This window comes from Lipotes vexillifer, unplaced genomic scaffold (genome assembly GCF_000442215.2).
Source record: "Lipotes vexillifer unplaced genomic scaffold, Lipotes_vexillifer_v1.1 scaffold182, whole genome shotgun sequence".
Lineage (NCBI taxonomy): Eukaryota > Metazoa > Chordata > Mammalia > Artiodactyla > Lipotidae > Lipotes > Lipotes vexillifer.
In genome coordinates, this window is record NW_006798798.1 from 4,424,252 (window position 1) to 4,441,648 (window position 17,397).

The window sequence follows — 17,397 nt, forward strand, 5'->3', positions numbered from 1 at the left end:
GAGTCCGATCCGCCGCTCCGGCTCCGAGGTAAGCCTCGCGCGGGCGGCCACCGCTCAGCGACGCGCACCCCTAAAGTGGCTGCGATAACCAGAAAGTCGCCCGGCCGTGATTCGGACGTGGGAGGGGTGGCTGCTTTGTCCCGGTGCAGGGCGGCGGGGGCTGGCGGCACGGGGGCACCCAGCACAAAGGCCTGGTGCGGGAAGGGGGGACTGCCCACGTGGGCCGGCCCTGCCCCCGGGTGGACCCTCCCCACGCGGGCGGGCACCGAGCTTCCTGCCGCACGGGGAGGTGGGGGTGAGGGGGTGTTCACGTCCCGGCACTCGGGCCTCAGTGCCGGGCCGAGCGCCCTGCAGGGCCGGCGTGTTTCCGGGGTCGGAACCCGGCTCACGCAGCCGGGGCTTCGGCTGACTGGGCCCGGCTTGGTGTCCAAATCAGAGAGAGAAAAAGTCTCCAACGGGACAGATGTGCGTCCTCTGACGCCCACCCGCGAGTCCGAAACGGAGCGGGAGGGGCTGGCGGTCTGGTGGTCGTCCCAAGCGCGCGGGGTCTGGAGCCCCAGGCGGGCCGCGCGGAGATGCGATCGCCGCCTCCGGATCCCCGATTCCCGCCGGTACCCCCTGACCTGGACGCGCGCACCGGCACACTCGCAAACAGCACCCCTCCCCCGTAGCTGGAGCGCGTTTCAGTCCTCCCGCGCCCCCACCTCCGACTGCAGAAAGATCAGCTTCAAGTTTTCACTCTGCGTCTCAAATGTGCATGAAGGAATTTAAGTGCACGAGTGAATAACAGCATTAGTTTCAATTAATTTTTTTTAAAATCCCGGCAACAATAAACTTTGAGAACAAAAGCGCTTTTACGTCCTTAATTAGGCGAGCTTCCCATCTGTGGTCTCTAAGTGTCTGCCTCTGGATTTAACTTTGTCTTCCGCCCCGCCCGTGCCGCACACCCTCGCGGTCCTGCCAGGCGCTTTGGGTGCCGCGGCCACCGCCGCCCGCGGCGCCGCCGGCCTGCACCCAGCCGGCTCCGGCCGCCCCGAACGAAGTTCACACCGGCCGGCGGGCTCCGCGGCCGGGCTGGCGCGCGCCAGGTGGCCCGCCTGCCTCCCTTCCGGCCCGCCCCCTGGACAATTCTGCAGGCCCCTGGCCCTCTTGCCCGGGGCTGGCGCCCTAGGCGCAGACCTGAAGGGAGTTCTCGAGCCGCCTTCTGTTTACCTTTTATGGTTAAAATAACAGCTTAGCAGAGAAGCGACTTCACGAAGAAGCGATTTAGTGAAATCGTCTCAAGCTGCCGCAGCTCAGCCAGTTTAATCACCCCCAGAGAGCTGAACAACTGCGAGCACAATGGGACACAAAATCATTTTGTGTGTAAATGAGCGTGGCATTCTGCTAGCTTCCCTCTGCTCGGGCGGGCGGGGCTCGGTGGCGGGCGGGCGCGGGACCCCGGGCTCCCTCCGCAGCTTGGAGAAGCGGGTCAATACCCAGTCAGTTTGGAAACCCGCGGGCCGTGCAGCACACTACCGCCGAGGCCCCTGCAACAGGCGGTTTGGCTGAGCCTCGGGAGGGGCGTGGCGAGCTGGGGCTGGTCGTGGGTTTGATGCTGGTGCTGGCGGAATGAACTTGTGTTTCTTCCTGCACCCACTTTATGCTTCTGACCTTGGCAGTGGTCTCGGGGGAAGGGTCGTTGTCCAGCACAGATGCGTTTGTCGGAGGGAGCAGTGGAGGTTCGCGGCAAGGCGTACAGCCTGGGGCTTCCAATGGTGAGTTTCTGGTGTGCCATGAACATCAGGTGGTGCTTGCGATGGAAAAGTCTGGGTGAGAACAGGATGGAGCAGCTTTTGTGATGGGTACTTGGTGTTAAATGTCACTTCTGAGCAGTGTCCTGGCAGTAGGGCCGGCATTGTGCAGCCTGCTTTGATAGACGTTCCATCGGAATTCCTTCCAGCACAGTTTATCCTCAGTGTGGCTTTCCTTCTGACTCCTCCCTAGCAGAGCCTCCCAGGGCAGGATAGCCCATTCCTGAGATATGTTTTGGTTTCTCAGAACTTCCTTGAGATAAGTGACCTGGTTTTCTTTTTGAAGCTTGTGGGAACTCAGGACTGCCCAAAGCAGCAGACCCTGGACAGCTAGAAGTTAAACATTACTGTCTGCTAATAGCCACCCCCACCGGTTTCCTGTCAGAGGACTTGCCAGGACACCGAGGGCAGGACAAATCCTGGGAGAGTGACCTGGCTTAAATTTGCAGGATTTGATTCTCATTGGACCTTGGTTCATGTATTAAAACTGGATGTTGAATTTCAAGGCACAAAGTCAATCCTTGAGAGAGGTTCGGGTTAAACCTACAACGGATAAGTCCAGGTTTAGGTATATGGAAGCCAGTGGGGGCAGCGGGGGGTGATAGTCACCATGCACGTCTCCCCCAGCCCCAGGTCAGTAGAAGGGTCTGCTTAAACCTGCTTTTCTCTAGCTCTCCTGCATAGGGCCTGCAAGTGTTCTCAGACAGCTTCTAGAGACTGTGGGACAATCTTATTTCAGGTGGTCGCGGCTGAGAGGAGAGGCAGGAGAGAGTGTTCATTAGCTGAGCTGCTGTCTCCTTCTGGCCAGCTTTCTAATGCCTTGGGGCTGTGATCCCAAAGGGATCTGGAATATATTAGGCACAGACAAGACCATTCCCGGGGTCTGGGGAGAAACTGCAGAGGTGCAGGCTGGGCAAACAAAGAGAAGTTTTCTTCTCTAAGGAGCCACAGGGGGAGCGGTGGCTTCCTAAGTGACTTTGGCTCTTCCCTGGCTTCTCTGTGTCCAGCCAGTTGCAAACTGCATCTTAACACTGCAGAGATGGTGTTCAAAGAGGTCCTGAGGCTCTGCAGCCCATGGAGGGTAGGGGGGATCCTCTCTGAGCTGTGGTTCCCAGAGTTCTCTCTGAAGTAAGAGGAGACATGCTTGGTAACGTGTCTCAAAACCAAAATACCAAGAAAATCAGATTTGTTCTGAAACATTTTGGGGGCAATAATGGTGAGCATATGTTTCAGTACTGTCATTAGCTGAATTAGCAGACATGGAGCTGCCCTGAAAACACATGTGTGAGTGTGTGTGTGTGTGTGTGTGTGTGTGTAAGTAATCTCCTATGGCCCAGAGGCTTGCTTTGGGGTGTGGGGACAGGATAGTAGCGGGCAGTGTGGTAGGGCATGGGGTCCTGGGACGCATGTTCATAAAGGACGATTGTAAGCATCTTTGACTGGGAGACACGGCGCCCAGGACCACTAAGGAGTAAGTCCTGTCTGGTTGTGTTGGTGCTTCCCACAGATACTCTGGGCAGCGATGGAAGCCTAGATGCCTCACCGCAAGGAGCGGCCGAGCGGGTCCTCGCTTCACGCCCACGGCAGCACTGGCCCCGCGGTGAGAGCCAGCAGGGTGGGCTGGGTCAAGGGCTGGTGTCCTCCTATTTGCCGTCTTCCCATGTGCCAGCTCACTGGCTGCCCTTCCTCGCAGCTGCAGCCATAGCTGGGGCATTCAAGAGATGGCTGTTGACTGGCCGTACGATTATGTTTTTTTTTTTTAAACAAAAATGCTCTTAATTTGATGTGAAATTTACTACATGTATAAAACTCAATGCCTTAGGTGCTGAGGAAGTCCCTAATTTAGAGGTGTCTCGTTACTGAGACAAACTTGCAAAACCCCCTGAATCCCAATTCACAAATTGGTAATTCGTTTGTCAGGGGATATTTCACATCTAACACATAAGCCCATGACCTTTAATTAGAATTTTGCAGTTTGTTTTATGCCCCTGGAGGCTGACACCTTGAAAAAAATTTTTTTTTCTTGATTTCTTATTGCTAATAAGCATCTTTCTTTTTTCCCTCTGGTACTTTGAAGAAAATGATGCAAATACACTTAATTACAGTGGTGGCCACAGTTTGTCAGCTGAATATGCGATCAGGCACAGGCAGAAGTGATCTGATTAGATCTGTGATCACATTGGCAATAAAAGGAGTGCATAGCTCCGTCTTGGAGAAACCCTTGTTTTGTGCCTTGTTTCCATCTCCAGGAGGGAGGAAGCATGTCTCGGTTGTCTCTCACCCGGTCGCCTGTGTCTCCCCTGGCTGCCCAGGGGATCCCACTGCCAGCCCAGCTCACTAAGTCCAACGCGCCTGTGCACATCGACGTGGGCGGCCACATGTACACCAGCAGCCTGGCCACGCTCACCAAGTACCCTGACTCCAGGTAAGAGCCGAGCCCCTCATGGCACCGGGGCGTGCAGTGGTGACAGGCAGCATCTGTAGCCTGCTACCAGCCAACACGCAGGGCTCTCCAAGGCCCCCCTGCTCCTAGACCTGGGGAACTAGGGTTCAGGAAGCTGAGTGCCCCTGTCAATGGCTGCTTTGCACAGGGACTTGTGACCCTGAGCTGGTGGCATTGGTAGTGTTAGGGGGAGTTCCTGACTCACTGGCAGAGGCCACTTTTCAGAGCCAGCCCCACCTGCAGCTGGCCAGCAGCTGGCTGGGGAATCTCATGTTCCTTCACGCTACTCTTGAGTGAGACTCAAGCCTGGCCTTTGCAGGGGACCATTCGTGAGCAATGCTGCATACTTCTTGGGGTCATGCTGGGGAGAAATAGCTCATCCTATTTCCGAGTCTAACCCTTGGGTTAGAGCATAAGGGGAAGGGGGAGGGGGAGCTGCAATTTGTCATCTTTGCCTGTTTGGGTGGCCACTGCTGGACCCTAAGGGCTAGCAGCAGGCTCCCTTGGATTTGGGGGGGGGTTGCAGTGACTGGCTAGGAATTCCATGATGTTCGGGAATATCCACAGCTGTGGATAAGCATGAGCCACATACCACCATCAGCGGGCAAAGCGTCTCTGACCAGGACCCTCCCTACAGGAAGCTTTACGCTCTGCCAGCTCCCCGGTGCTCCTGACTCCTGGACTCATCTGTGGGAGGCGCCAGGCACTGCTGACTCTCCTGCTTTTGCCTCTCAGGCATTTCTCTCCTAGGGGCAGACCTGGTTTCCCCCTATAACAGCAGGGCTGACCAGAGGTGGGATGGGTCTCTGAGCATCTCCTGGAGATGATGCCACATGCTGCTTGCTAAGCCTGGGACTGCTTGCTCCTGGTACAGTGAGGCGGCCACCACTGAGGGCTGGTGGCGGGAGGGCAATGGCTGCAGGGCATCACCTCTGTTTTAGACATTTAAAATAAAAAGAGGAGTTAATTAATCCCCCAGACACCGAGGGGGATCGGCTCTGGGAAGCTTTCTGATCAGGCTGCCTCATCGCTGGTGTGGCTGCTCAGAGCACGGAGGATTCATAGCGTGTGGAAGTGGCAGCTTTGGGAGCTCGTTGGAGGCCAGGGTGGCGCCCTCCAGGGGGGAGTGCTGGAGGTGGATGCAGTGTGTCGTTCAGAATTTGGGGAATCGGGTGCAGGTGGTGGTTGGAGCTTCACTCCCTCAGCAGACAGAGGCTAGGCCTGGGGCACTTGTGACCTGGGGGTCTCGGAGGGGGCAGCATCCAGGAGGCCACGTCAGCTGTGTCGGCCTGGCACTCTCTGGCAGAGCCCTGTCTAGGATGGGAGATGGATTCTGCTTATTTAATTTCAATTTAGCCTTCTGCGGCATTCGCGCCTCGTTTGAGATAGATCATCCCTTAATCGGTTGACGACGTTTGCGAGTGAAATTCATAAAACCCTTGCCCACAACCACTCTGAAGAGTGTTCCCTGAAATCAGACACTTGCCTTTCTGGAGTAGTCATGGCCCAGGCCTGCGGGGAATGGCCTCCTCATTCTGTCTCCAGGCTGCTGCCTGGAACAGGGCGGGCAGGGGGTGGTCCTCCCCTCCCAGGCCCACAGCCCATCCTCACCCATTGTCCTGCTCTGACGTGGGGCGGGCCAGCAAGATGGCCCGTGACCTGTGGGACCCTCTGGGACCCTCGGGCCAGCAGGATGTGCCCAGAGGGGGTGGCGGTCTGCATTCTTTCCTGGGGCTGGGCCTCAGGATGAATCTGTTGTTCTGCCTGGATGGCTTCCGGCTCACAGGAGAGCTGCTCCTCAGGCCTGAAGCTTTGGCCTAGAGGCCAGGGGTGGGTGGTGTGACCTGTAGGACAGTCAGGACAGTGTGGGTCAGGCCAGGCCTGAGAAGTGGGTTGGGCAGCTCTGCCGGCCAGAGCCCCTCAGATCTCTCTCATCCTTCTTTGAGTAAATTATTAAAATTTAAAAACTGTTTTTCACTAATTCTGGAAACAAAGATCAATCCCTCATCCAGAGTCACCGATGTATAAGTCACCTGGAGATGGAGAATTGTGTTAAGGTCACCGGAGGTGGAGGGGGTTCTGGATGTCAGCAAAGTCCCACCCTGGGCAATGCCGGGAGCCCCCCCAGCCCCTCAGGTCCCGGTGCCCACAGAGCTATGCCTGGGCTTCTGGTTCTTGGCAAGGCAGGGAGCACCAACGGGTCCTCGCCCCGAGCCAGCCCCACCCAGCTGCCCGGGGCTGGGAGTGGACTCCTGTGTCTGCCAGCGCACTTGCTGGAACATCGGTTAGCTCCTGCCATGGCAGCCCCACGCTTGCGTTCATCCTCGCTGTGGGAAGCAACAAATTAAGATGTCCAGGAACTTTAGAACTAATAAAACCTGCCACTGAAACATGCAGGAAATTGGAGCCAAAGCTTAAAAAAAAAAAAGGAAGAAAGAAAGAAGAAAAAGAAGACAACCCCTATCAGCTGGGGTCAGAACTGGCCAGCTTATTCTGTGGAAGACTTCTGAAGTTGGTACCCCGAACCCGCAACCTCCCTCAGAGTGGCCTGCGGTAGCAATGGACTCTTAAGACCACACACTTGTCGGGAGCTCCCTTTGAAGTGACTGTCCTAACCTTCCCTCAAGCTGCTCATGTCCTTGATAGCTTCAGACCCTGAGGGCATGAAAGGCCTTAGTCTGTGAAGAGACACCGAACCTGGAAAGACCTAGAACCAGCCAGTCCTGAAATAAGGCAGATTGAGAGCCTTCTAGCCTTGGACCCATAAGACAACCTAGAACCCAGGAAGCCCTGGAATGTGGTGGATTGGGAGTCCTCTAGACCAACAGGTCTGGAGCTTCACAGCCTGATGTCAGGAGGGTTTGCAACAGAAACAGCCGTGGAACATTGCTTGCTGCACACAGAGCTTGAGCTCAGCCAGGGAGGGTGGAGAAAATTCTGCAGGGAGGCTGAGGCTTCACACTTACTGGCTAACCTATGGGAATGGCTCTCACTTCTTCCTGCTGGTGCCACGTAGGGTCCCTCAGCAGTCTGCGGATGACTGCCCATGGCACCTGGCAGCCTCGCTCAGTCCTGTCTGTCTCCAGGGCTGCTGGGTGGCCCTGATTCTGAATCTGCCCAAGCTCTGCTGAGGTTACGTCTTGGGGAGTTTGAGGCCTGGAATAGGCCGTGGAGCCCACAGAGCTTTCCAGCGGGGCTGTGTTCTCCAGTATCGTTGTCATCAGGCCTGGGGGCTGATAGGGCTCCGTGGCCTTTGGAGCTCTGAGATGAGTTGTATCTGGGTGACCGCAGCACTGGTTCCACAGGCTCGGGCCTCTCCGCACCTCCCCGTGGGCTCTGGCCTGCTCACGTGCCCTTCTATGAGGCAGCCTTGCCCTTTATACGGCCCCGCTGGGCCATGTCCCCAGGGTGAGACCAGGTTAGTCACTCTACCCCTGGGCAGACCCTCCTGGCCAATGCCTGAAGTGTACCAGGCCACCAGAGTGGCTGGTGTCAATGGGAGGCCCCGAGAGAGGCTTTGGGTGCCATGACCCCCCCAGCTCACTGCCGTGGTGCACAGTGGCAGGAGTGGGGCAGGGCCTGCGGAGTGGTGACCTGAAGCAGATGGAGGAGGGGGCTGCTGAGGGAGAGGGGAGCCTTCCTGGGAGGTCTTGCCGGTGCAGGTAGAGAGTGAGGGTGCTAAGCCTAGGCTTGTACAGGTTGGGCTGAAGGCCTGGGGCCCAGGTCGGGGCCACCCTTCTACCGGGCTCTGCAGGGTCCATTTGGGGACGTGTGTGTGGCCCTGCCTGTCTGCCAAAGGATGTCGAGGTGCTGCCCCTGGGGAGACCCTGCCGACCTCCCTGCGGTTCCCGAGTCAAGCTCTTGGCTGTCCCCACCCCTCTTCAGGGTATCCTAACTCTCCCCACCGGGGCCTGGGGTCCGCAGGGGAAGTTAGCCAAACCAGAGCCTGCTGCCCTGGGAAGTGGGGAGGCCTGGTTCCTCCTCCCTGGAGTGGAGAGGGCCAGACATCAGGGCGCCCCGAGAGCCTCCTGCAGGTCCTGTGCTTCTGTCAGAGCCACTGCCCTTCAGAAGGTGGGGTGCTGGGACCTGGCCTCCCCTCGCGGTCCCCTCCCCGGTGCGCACACGCTGTAGCACATGTGCACCCATTGGAGCACGTGTGTGCACTGTTCTGTGTGCATCCACACTGGTATGTGTGTACACACTGGGGTATGCGTGTGTGTGTGTGTACACGTGCGTGCACTGTAGCTGCACACACATGTGCTGTCCCCGGTGCCTGCCTCTGTTCTCCCCTAGGGTTCCCTGAGCGCAGGGCTGTGGGTGGCTCGTCTGTGAGTTTGTTGAGCATACGTAGCTGTGTCTCTGGTGGACCCGTGCTGCCAGGTGTGTCCCTCACCGGGATGTGTCTGGGTCTGCCTGTGATTTGTGTGTTGTGAGGGAGGGGGCCACATGACGCCGTGCCTGCTGCCCGGGTGTGTCCTGTCCGCTGCTCGTTCACGCGGGTTGGGCAAGGTGGATGTGTGTGACCCGGGAGCGTGGCAGCCGGTTTACATGTGTTCACTGGGCAGGTGGCTGTGAGCTGGCATGTCTGGTGGTCAGTGGGGGTTTTCTGGGCAGTTCTGTCCGGCAAGGATTTGTGTGCATGGGACGAGGTGGCTGTGTCTGTGTCTCGCTGTAGTTTTCCAGGCCTGTAACCTGTGTCAGCGGGCAGGCGGGTGTACAGAGCTGGGTGTGCCTCTCTCTGGCTGTGGCTTGTGAGTGTATGCGGGGTGTGTGCATGTGCTGGTTGCCGCACTGGTGTCCTGGCTGACTGTGGCCTGGCTGCCGCTGGCGTGTGCAGACATCCTTTTCAGTCCTGGCGCAGCCCAGAGTCACCATGTAAGGCCCCTCGCCCCTCCAGCAGGGCGAGCTCTAAGGAGTCAGGGTGGGGCAGGTGGACCCGCCCTTCCATCCCACATCTCCGCCCCCATCTCTCCCAGAATAAGCCGCCTCTTCAATGGCACCGAGCCCATCGTCCTGGACAGTTTGAAGCAACATTATTTCATCGACCGGGATGGGGAGATTTTCCGCTATGTCCTGAGCTTCCTGCGGACGTCGAAACTGCTGCTCCCAGATGACTTCAAGGTAAGTCCGCAGCTGGCAGCTGCACGGCACACTGCCTGTGTGGTGGCATTACACAGGGTAGGCTGTGACTTAATAAATGGATCCACAGTTGTCACGGCAACCATAAAAACTTAAACGATGAAGCCGAGGGCTAAATCAGTTTTTCTAAACTAATTTTGTTTTCTCACATTTTTAGCTTATTTATCAGGGTGTAACAACAGTTAAGCAGCGGCAGTGGCGCTTACCCCAGTTTCATGTTTGTCGTGTTGAACGACTGTCGTGTGCCGGAGCTACAGGAGTTAGAGGTTCACAGATCTGTTCCTCGTAGGCACTTGGCAGGGGGAGGGAAAACTGATCCAATCCAAACACCCTTAAACAAAAGGTTGCCCCCAGGTCTCCGGGCGAGCCTGTCTGCGGCAGCTGACCTGGTTCTGAGAGTCCTGCCTCCGGTGCTGGGCCCCTCACGGCATGGGGATCCCGGAGGCAGGAAGCCCATGCCTGGGCTACCCCAGCTCCAACCAGCAAATGTCCTTTCTTTCTTCCTGCCGGCACCCAGAGGACCCAGTGGCCCTGGGGCTGTTTTATCCTTCATTCAATTCAGTTCCTGGGTGCCAACAGCCAAACTCGGGCTGAAAATGCGGTGAAAGACAAGGCAGACGTGGGTCCTGTCCCCATAGTGTTTACGGTCTAGTGGGAAGACAGATGATGAACAAAGAAACACTTGAATTCCACAGAGGCAAACACTTCAGAGAAGCAGAGAGCGTTGTGAGAGTGAACCACGCGGAAAGCGGGCCCGGGTGGGTTTGGAGGCAAGGCTGTTTCTCTGGGTGATGGCGGAGGAACGGGGGCAGACAGGTGTGAGGGCCTTGGTGGGGAGGGGAGAGGGGAGGGCAAGGAGCTGGATGGGTGGCAGCCTGGGACCATATGAACTGGGAAGGAAAGAGCAGGAAGGAAGGCTGCTGCTTGGTGTCAGGACCTTGGTGGCCGGCTCAGCATTTGGCTTTTTACCCTGAATGCAGTGGAAGGGTTGTGAGCAGGGGCAGGACCGTCAGATCTGTTCTGTGGAAAAGGATACGGAGGGGAGCAGGAGGGAAGAGGCAGTGAAGGTGGAACAGAGTTGGTAGATTAGATTCACGCTTAGGAAAAAGATGCAGAAGCCACGGGTGTGGATGGTGAGGGTCGGGGGCTCTCGAGGGTGCCTCTGGCCTGTGGCTTGAGTCCTGAGTGGCTGTGTGGAGGCCCAGGGTAGAACAGGATGAGGGAGAGTGGCACCGCACTCGTGTGTGGAAGAGCTGGTGGGGCATCCGGGGGAGATGTTCTGGGCTATGAGGAAGGAAGTGGGGTTGTTGGTTTGCAGACATCATTTCAAAGCTTGCGTGGATGAGAGCAGAGGCCCGGCATGGTGCCCTGAGGAACCCCTGTGGAGGGACAGGATGGGTTCTTTTAAATGTTTGAATTTTATTTTATTTATTTTTTACACAGCAGTTCTTATTAGTTACCTGCTTTATACATATTAGTGTACACATGTCAATCCCAATTTCCCAATTCATACCACCACCATCCCCTGCCCGCCACTTTCCCCCCTCAGTGTGTCCATACGTTTGTTCTCTACATCTGTGTCTCTATTTCTGCCCTGCAGACAGGTTCATCTGTACCATTTTTCTAGGTTCCACATACATGTGTTAATATACGATATTTGTTTTTCTCTCTCTGACTTACTTCACTCTGTATGACAGTCTCTAGCTCCACAGGATGGGTTCTTGACTGATGACAGGCCTGGGGAGGCTTCTCTTGGGGTGACTCCGAAAGCTGGGGTCAGTCAGCAGGAGGAACGGACTTAGGGACAGTGGGGTGGGCCCGGCTTTGGGGGTTGGGCTTCCCTGACTCCCCCCAGGGGTCCTCGGGCTCACCAGCCGGACTTGAGCTGAGTGGTGTGGTCATGGGTCCTCAGCTACTCAGGGCTGGGGTGGGTGTGGGTGGACATGTGTTTGACCGAGGCAGTGCCTGCGGGGTGGTTGGTGCGAGCCCGCCAGCCCGGGACTGGGCTGCTGGTGAGAGGTGGGTGTCCCCCCCAGACACCTCCTTACACTGCCTGCGAGGGCAGGGGCCGATCTTGTCCGTTAAGCTTCACCCCCTCTTTGAGCTGGGTGTTTATGTCCATTTTATAGATGAGGAAACTGAGGCTCAGAGAAGGTCTGGTAGATAATGATGCCGAAAATCCAACCCAGACAGGTCTGTTTCGCCTCCCTGCCCCACAGTGAGCTCCTCCAGGGCAGGTGAGGACGGGGCTGCCCCGTGCCTTGCTGACAAATCAGTAGGTTTCCAGGCATCCGCACAGCCTCTGGCTCCTCTAACCTAGCCTCCGGGTCTATCCAGAGGCTTCTCTCTGCTTCAGGGGGATGAAGCCACCCCCAGTGCTTGGGGCCAGATGGAAGAGCTCAGGGGGTCTTGGGACAGGTGCACACCAGCCGCTGCCTCTACGGAGGCAAGACCTTTTTGGGGGGGCACACATTCAGCCGAGCCTCGTTTTCCCCTTCCCTACAATGGGGACAAACCACACAGACCACACTGTGCCCTGGGGGTGCGGGGTGTGAGAGGGGGCCCCCTGGAGCCGGCAGGGCAGATCCCCACCTCCCCCAGCCGTGTGCGCGTGCCCGCAGGACTTCAGCCTGCTGTACGAGGAGGCGCGCTACTACCAGCTGCAGCCCATGGTGCGCGAGCTGGAGCGCTGGCAGCAGGAGCAGGCGCAGCGGCGCCGCAGCCGGGCCTGCGACTGCCTGGTGGTGCGGGTCACGCCGGACCTGGGTGAGCGGATCGCGCTCAGCGGCGAGAAGGCTCTCATCGAGGAGGTCTTCCCCGAGACCGGGGACGTCATGTGCAACTCGGTCAACGCCGGCTGGAACCAGGACCCCACGCACGTCATCCGCTTCCCGCTCAACGGCTACTGCCGGCTCAACTCGGTGCAGGTGAGGGCTGGCCGGCCGCCGCCTCCCCCGTGCCTCGCCGACGCCCTCCGGCGGCAGAGGGAGATGGAGGGAGGCTCGGTCCCGGCAATGGCGAGGCCCTCCGTGCCATCTTACAGAAAAGGCAACAATGTGTCGATGCATAATTTATGTCCCGCTCATAATTAAATGATGGCGCCTGGGGGGATGGACTTAAAAAAATTGATCTATGCTTTTTTTCTTCTTTCCCGAAAGGATGTTCTATAAAAATGGCCTAGAGTATTTTCAACAAAGTGTGCTTCATTTGGCACCCAGAGTCTGACTTTGGATTCAAATTAAACCCAGGCAGTGGGAGCAGCAGGTCAGAGGCTGAGAGTGGCGGTGGCCTGGAGCCCCCTACTCATCATGCTGCCCGGGGCCACCAGCGCCCAGACAGCCGCCCAGTGCGTGTTTGGACTGGCTTTCCCCAGATAGGTCTAAGAGCTGGGAAGCCCCACGTGGCGTGGAGGCCTATTTTCCATCAGCTCTTCCAGACCCAAGAGCAGACTCCTATTTCAGGCTTGGGGCAGAGTGGACTTTGTGGGGAAAATTCCGCAAGCTGTCCGTCAGAACCTGCTAGTTGCAGGACCCAGGTGTCAGACACAGTGACCAGGCCCTGTCCTCACAGAGGCGCAAGCCCGCCCACGTGGACACAGAGACCTGCAGAGACTCAAACATCAGGAGGATGCCTCCTCTCCACCCCAAGCTCCCTTGAGCTGATGGGCCCCCAGGCATCAAACCATCTGGGACTCGCAGCTCAGGGAAGCAGGTGGCTGCCCAGAGGCTGGGGGCAGGGTCTCTATTACTGGGGCCTCAGTGAGGGAGGGGGACCTGGGACCATGTGTCTGGAGAGAGAGGGGCCCAATCAACGTTGTGGAGCCCTGAGGGCAGCAGGGTGGTCGCCCATCCAGGTTTGGCTGTTTGAGGGGCCCTGGGGTCTGGCTGCCCCTGTCCCTTCTGAGGCTGCCCCGCTGGATGTTCTGCAGGGACTTCTGTCAGCAAGCAAGACATGTCTTAACAGGAGAAGGTAGCTTGCCCTGGGCTAGTGCCCACTTGCCCACCAGGCAGGGCAGGCAGACTGTTACAGCTGGGCGGGACTGACCCCTCTTTCTTCCCCGGCAGGTCCTGGAGAGGCTGTTCCAGAGGGGTTTCAGCATGGCTGCGTCCTGCGGGGGTGGCGTGGACTCGTCCCAGTTCAGTGAATATGTGCTTTGCCGGGAGGAGCGGCGACCGCAGCCCACGCCCACTGCTGTCCGAATAAAGCAGGAGCCCCTGGACTAGGCCCTGCCTCAGTGCCCACCTGAGGCCTTTGGGCCCTGGGGACACCCCAGGGAGCAGGAAACAGTGCTGGGGAGTTCTGCCTATGCCTGCTTAGTGGTGGCCATGAGACTGAGGGTGGGGCTGGAGGGTCCAAAGCCTGCCCAGAGAGCCCCAAGGCCCCATGTGTCATGGCAACAGAATGTGGGATGCTGGAGGCATGTCCACTGAAGGACTGTTGATGTGACCCAAAGATGCCGAGGTGGGAGAACTTGGCCGCCAGTTGTCTGGGCCCCTTGGCTCCCAGTCCGGTCCTCGAGGCTCCACATGTGCCAAGGCAGGGTCAGCAGAGGCCTCCCCAGTGCATGCCGAGGAGCTGTCCATCCTTCACCACACGGCAGACTCCAGTGGGTCTCCTTGCGTCAGAGATGGCTTATTTTTCTACAGTATTTAAGACGGAAGAAACTATGAGTGCACAAGTCAGAGAGGCCGACAAGGACCAATGCTTCTTTATCTGGTGCTCAGCTCAGTCGGACACGCAGCATGTCTGCATGGGGGGTGGAAGAGCTGCCGGACACTCGGGCCCAGGTGCCCACAGAGCAGGGCTTGGAGACTTGTGGTCCCTGCCCTAGGGGCAGATGCAGGGATGGCAGTGCCACAGGGGCTGAAACTGGGCTTCCACAGGGTGAGGCTGCTGGGAGGAGGGTGGTACAGGCGTGGGGGATGGATAGCTGTGGAGCCACTTGAGACCCTACCTTTGCTGCCGCCTGGGGCACAGGCCACACTTGAGAGCCACCTGACCAACTAATGCCCAGGGCCTTCGATTCCTGTCCTTCCCGCTCAACGGCTACTGCCGGCTCAACTCGGTGCAGGTGAGGGCTGGCCGGCCGCCGCCTCCCCCGTGCCTCGCCGACGCCCTCCGGCGGCAGAGGGAGATGGAGGGAGGCTCGGTCCCGGCAATGGCGAGGCCCTCCGTGCCATCTTACAGAAAAGGCAACAATGTGTCGATGCATAATTTATGTCCCGCTCATAATTAAATGATGGCGCCTGGGGGGATGGACTTAAAAAAATTGATCTATGCTTTTTTTCTTCTTTCCCGAAAGGATGTTCTATAAAAATGGCCTAGAGTATTTTCAACAAAGTGTGCTTCATTTGGCACCCAGAGTCTGACTTTGGATTCAAATTAAACCCAGGCAGTGGGAGCAGCAGGTCAGAGGCTGAGAGTGGCGGTGGCCTGGAGCCCCCTACTCATCATGCTGCCCGGGGCCACCAGCGCCCAGACAGCCGCCCAGTGCGTGTTTGGACTGGCTTTCCCCAGATAGGTCTAAGAGCTGGGAAGCCCCACGTGGCGTGGAGGCCTATTTTCCATCAGCTCTTCCAGACCCAAGAGCAGACTCCTATTTCAGGCTTGGGGCAGAGTGGACTTTGTGGGGAAAATTCCGCAAGCTGTCCGTCAGAACCTGCTAGTTGCAGGACCCAGGTGTCAGACACAGTGACCAGGCCCTGTCCTCACAGAGGCGCAAGCCCGCCCACGTGGACACAGAGACCTGCAGAGACTCAAACATCAGGAGGATGCCTCCTCTCCACCCCAAGCTCCCTTGAGCTGATGGGCCCCCAGGCATCAAACCATCTGGGACTCGCAGCTCAGGGAAGCAGGTGGCTGCCCAGAGGCTGGGGGCAGGGTCTCTATTACTGGGGCCTCAGTGAGGGAGGGGGACCTGGGACCATGTGTCTGGAGAGAGAGGGGCCCAATCAACGTTGTGGAGCCCTGAGGGCAGCAGGGTGGTCGCCCATCCAGGTTTGGCTGTTTGAGGGGCCCTGGGGTCTGGCTGCCCCTGTCCCTTCTGAGGCTGCCCCGCTGGATGTTCTGCAGGGACTTCTGTCAGCAAGCAAGACATGTCTTAACAGGAGAAGGTAGCTTGCCCTGGGCTAGTGCCCACTTGCCCACCAGGCAGGGCAGGCAGACTGTTACAGCTGGGCGGGACTGACCCCTCTTTCTTCCCCGGCAGGTCCTGGAGAGGCTGTTCCAGAGGGGTTTCAGCATGGCTGCGTCCTGCGGGGGTGGCGTGGACTCGTCCCAGTTCAGTGAATATGTGCTTTGCCGGGAGGAGCGGCGACCGCAGCCCACGCCCACTGCTGTCCGAATAAAGCAGGAGCCCCTGGACTAGGCCCTGCCTCAGTGCCCACCTGAGGCCTTTGGGCCCTGGGGACACCCCAGGGAGCAGGAAACAGTGCTGGGGAGTTCTGCCTATGCCTGCTTAGTGGTGGCCATGAGACTGAGGGTGGGGCTGGAGGGTCCAAAGCCTGCCCAGAGAGCCCCAAGGCCCCATGTGTCATGGCAACAGAATGTGGGATGCTGGAGGCATGTCCACTGAAGGACTGTTGATGTGACCCAAAGATGCCGAGGTGGGAGAACTTGGCCGCCAGTTGTCTGGGCCCCTTGGCTCCCAGTCCGGTCCTCGAGGCTCCACATGTGCCAAGGCAGGGTCAGCAGAGGCCTCCCCAGTGCATGCCGAGGAGCTGTCCATCCTTCACCACACGGCAGACTCCAGTGGGTCTCCTTGCGTCAGAGATGGCTTATTTTTCTACAGTATTTAAGACGGAAGAAACTATGAGTGCACAAGTCAGAGAGGCCGACAAGGACCAATGCTTCTTTATCTGGTGCTCAGCTCAGTCGGACACGCAGCATGTCTGCATGGGGGGTGGAAGAGCTGCCGGACACTCGGGCCCAGGTGCCCACAGAGCAGGGCTTGGAGACTTGTGGTCCCTGCCCTAGGGGCAGATGCAGGGATGGCAGTGCCACAGGGGCTGAAACTGGGCTTCCACAGGGTGAGGCTGCTGGGAGGAGGGTGGTACAGGCGTGGGGGATGGATAGCTGTGGAGCCACTTGAGACCCTACCTTTGCTGCCGCCTGGGGCACAGGCCACACTTGAGAGCCACCTGACCAACTAATGCCCAGGGCCTTCGATTCCTGTCTGTGCGTGCGCACACCTGGGCTCCCAGAGAAGTCATCTCCCCATCAGGACCAGCCACGGGGCCACACCACATCCTTACCTCAGGAATGGGCCCCACGGTGAAGGGGCCCGTCTGTCAACAGCATCCTCTGGGTCCCCAGCTCAGGAAGCCGTCCCCCACTCTGATTTTCCCACTCATATGCACACTGAATTTTAATTAGACTGTTACACTAGCTTGCCAGTAAGACCCAGACAGAGTCATACCTTGGGTTCTTGGCCCCGGATTCCAACGAGGACTGCCTCTGAGGGGTCCTCACAGACATGCTGCCTCTCAGATGACAGGCCCAAAGATGGATACCGCCTGCCTTGTCACAGTTCCCTCCCCTCCCAAGATGGCTCTTTCCCAGGTTGAAGAAACCGCAGAGAACTGCTGGGTGGGCGGGGCGTCCTGGCCAGCACTGCCCCTTGTACGATGCCTGTAGACGTGTATATGACTCCTTTAACATTGTAAAGATGCTGATGTACAATTGTCGCGTGTTTGTGTAAACACATTATGTTCCTAGTTCATGCCATAAATGATGCTATAAAGCAAAAGACTGAGGCTCCATCCTGTGCAGAAGCGGCAGCCAGATTCCAGCATTCCGTGCTGTGCAGGGAGGTTTGGGGATGGGATTCCTCCCTCGGTTCCTTCAGTTCAGATGAGGAGGAACCAGCAGCGGTAACTGGGGGAGGGGCAGGGACAAGGGTCCTGAGCTTGCTGTTGTTTATTGCATTTGGGTGTTTCCTCACTTCTGTGCCTGTCCCCGCTGGGCAGCGCAGATTCGGAATTCTGATTCACAGCCCCTAACCAGATGCAAGCTGGGGAAAGG

General features: G+C 58.0%; 1 protein-coding gene across 2 annotated transcripts; it reads left to right on the top strand.

Annotated features, from left to right (window-relative positions):
* On the top strand, positions 1–17,118 carry KCTD15 (potassium channel tetramerization domain containing 15). 2 transcript variants are annotated; one of them, XM_007470955.1, is made up of 7 exons: positions 1–28; positions 1,662–1,757; positions 3,301–3,393; positions 4,043–4,218; positions 9,213–9,357; positions 11,997–12,302; positions 15,584–17,118. In XM_007470955.1, the coding sequence occupies exons 3-7, from the start codon at positions 3,328–3,330 to the stop codon at positions 15,740–15,742; spliced, it is 852 nt and encodes a 283-aa protein (XP_007471017.1). In that variant the 5' UTR covers positions 1–28; positions 1,662–1,757; positions 3,301–3,327; the 3' UTR covers positions 15,743–17,118. The 2 variants fall into 2 exon arrangements, with proteins under 2 accessions (XP_007471017.1, XP_007471016.1); XM_007470954.1 differs by lacking the exons at positions 1–28; positions 15,584–17,118 and adding an exon at positions 13,440–14,126.
* The last annotated feature ends 279 nt before the right edge of the window (positions 17,119–17,397 follow it).

Coding starts and splice junctions, on each gene's coding strand:
- KCTD15 (XM_007470955.1), top strand. CDS start 3,328: ATGCCTCACCGCAAGGAGCGGCCGAGCGGGTCCTCGCTTCACGCCCAC. Junction 3,394..4,042: donor ACGGCAGCACTGGCCCCGCG/GTGAGAGCCAGC, acceptor TTCCATCTCCAG/GAGGGAGGAAGCATGTCTCG. Junction 12,303..15,583: donor GCCGGCTCAACTCGGTGCAG/GTGAGGGCTGGC, acceptor CTTCCCCGGCAG/GTCCTGGAGAGGCTGTTCCA.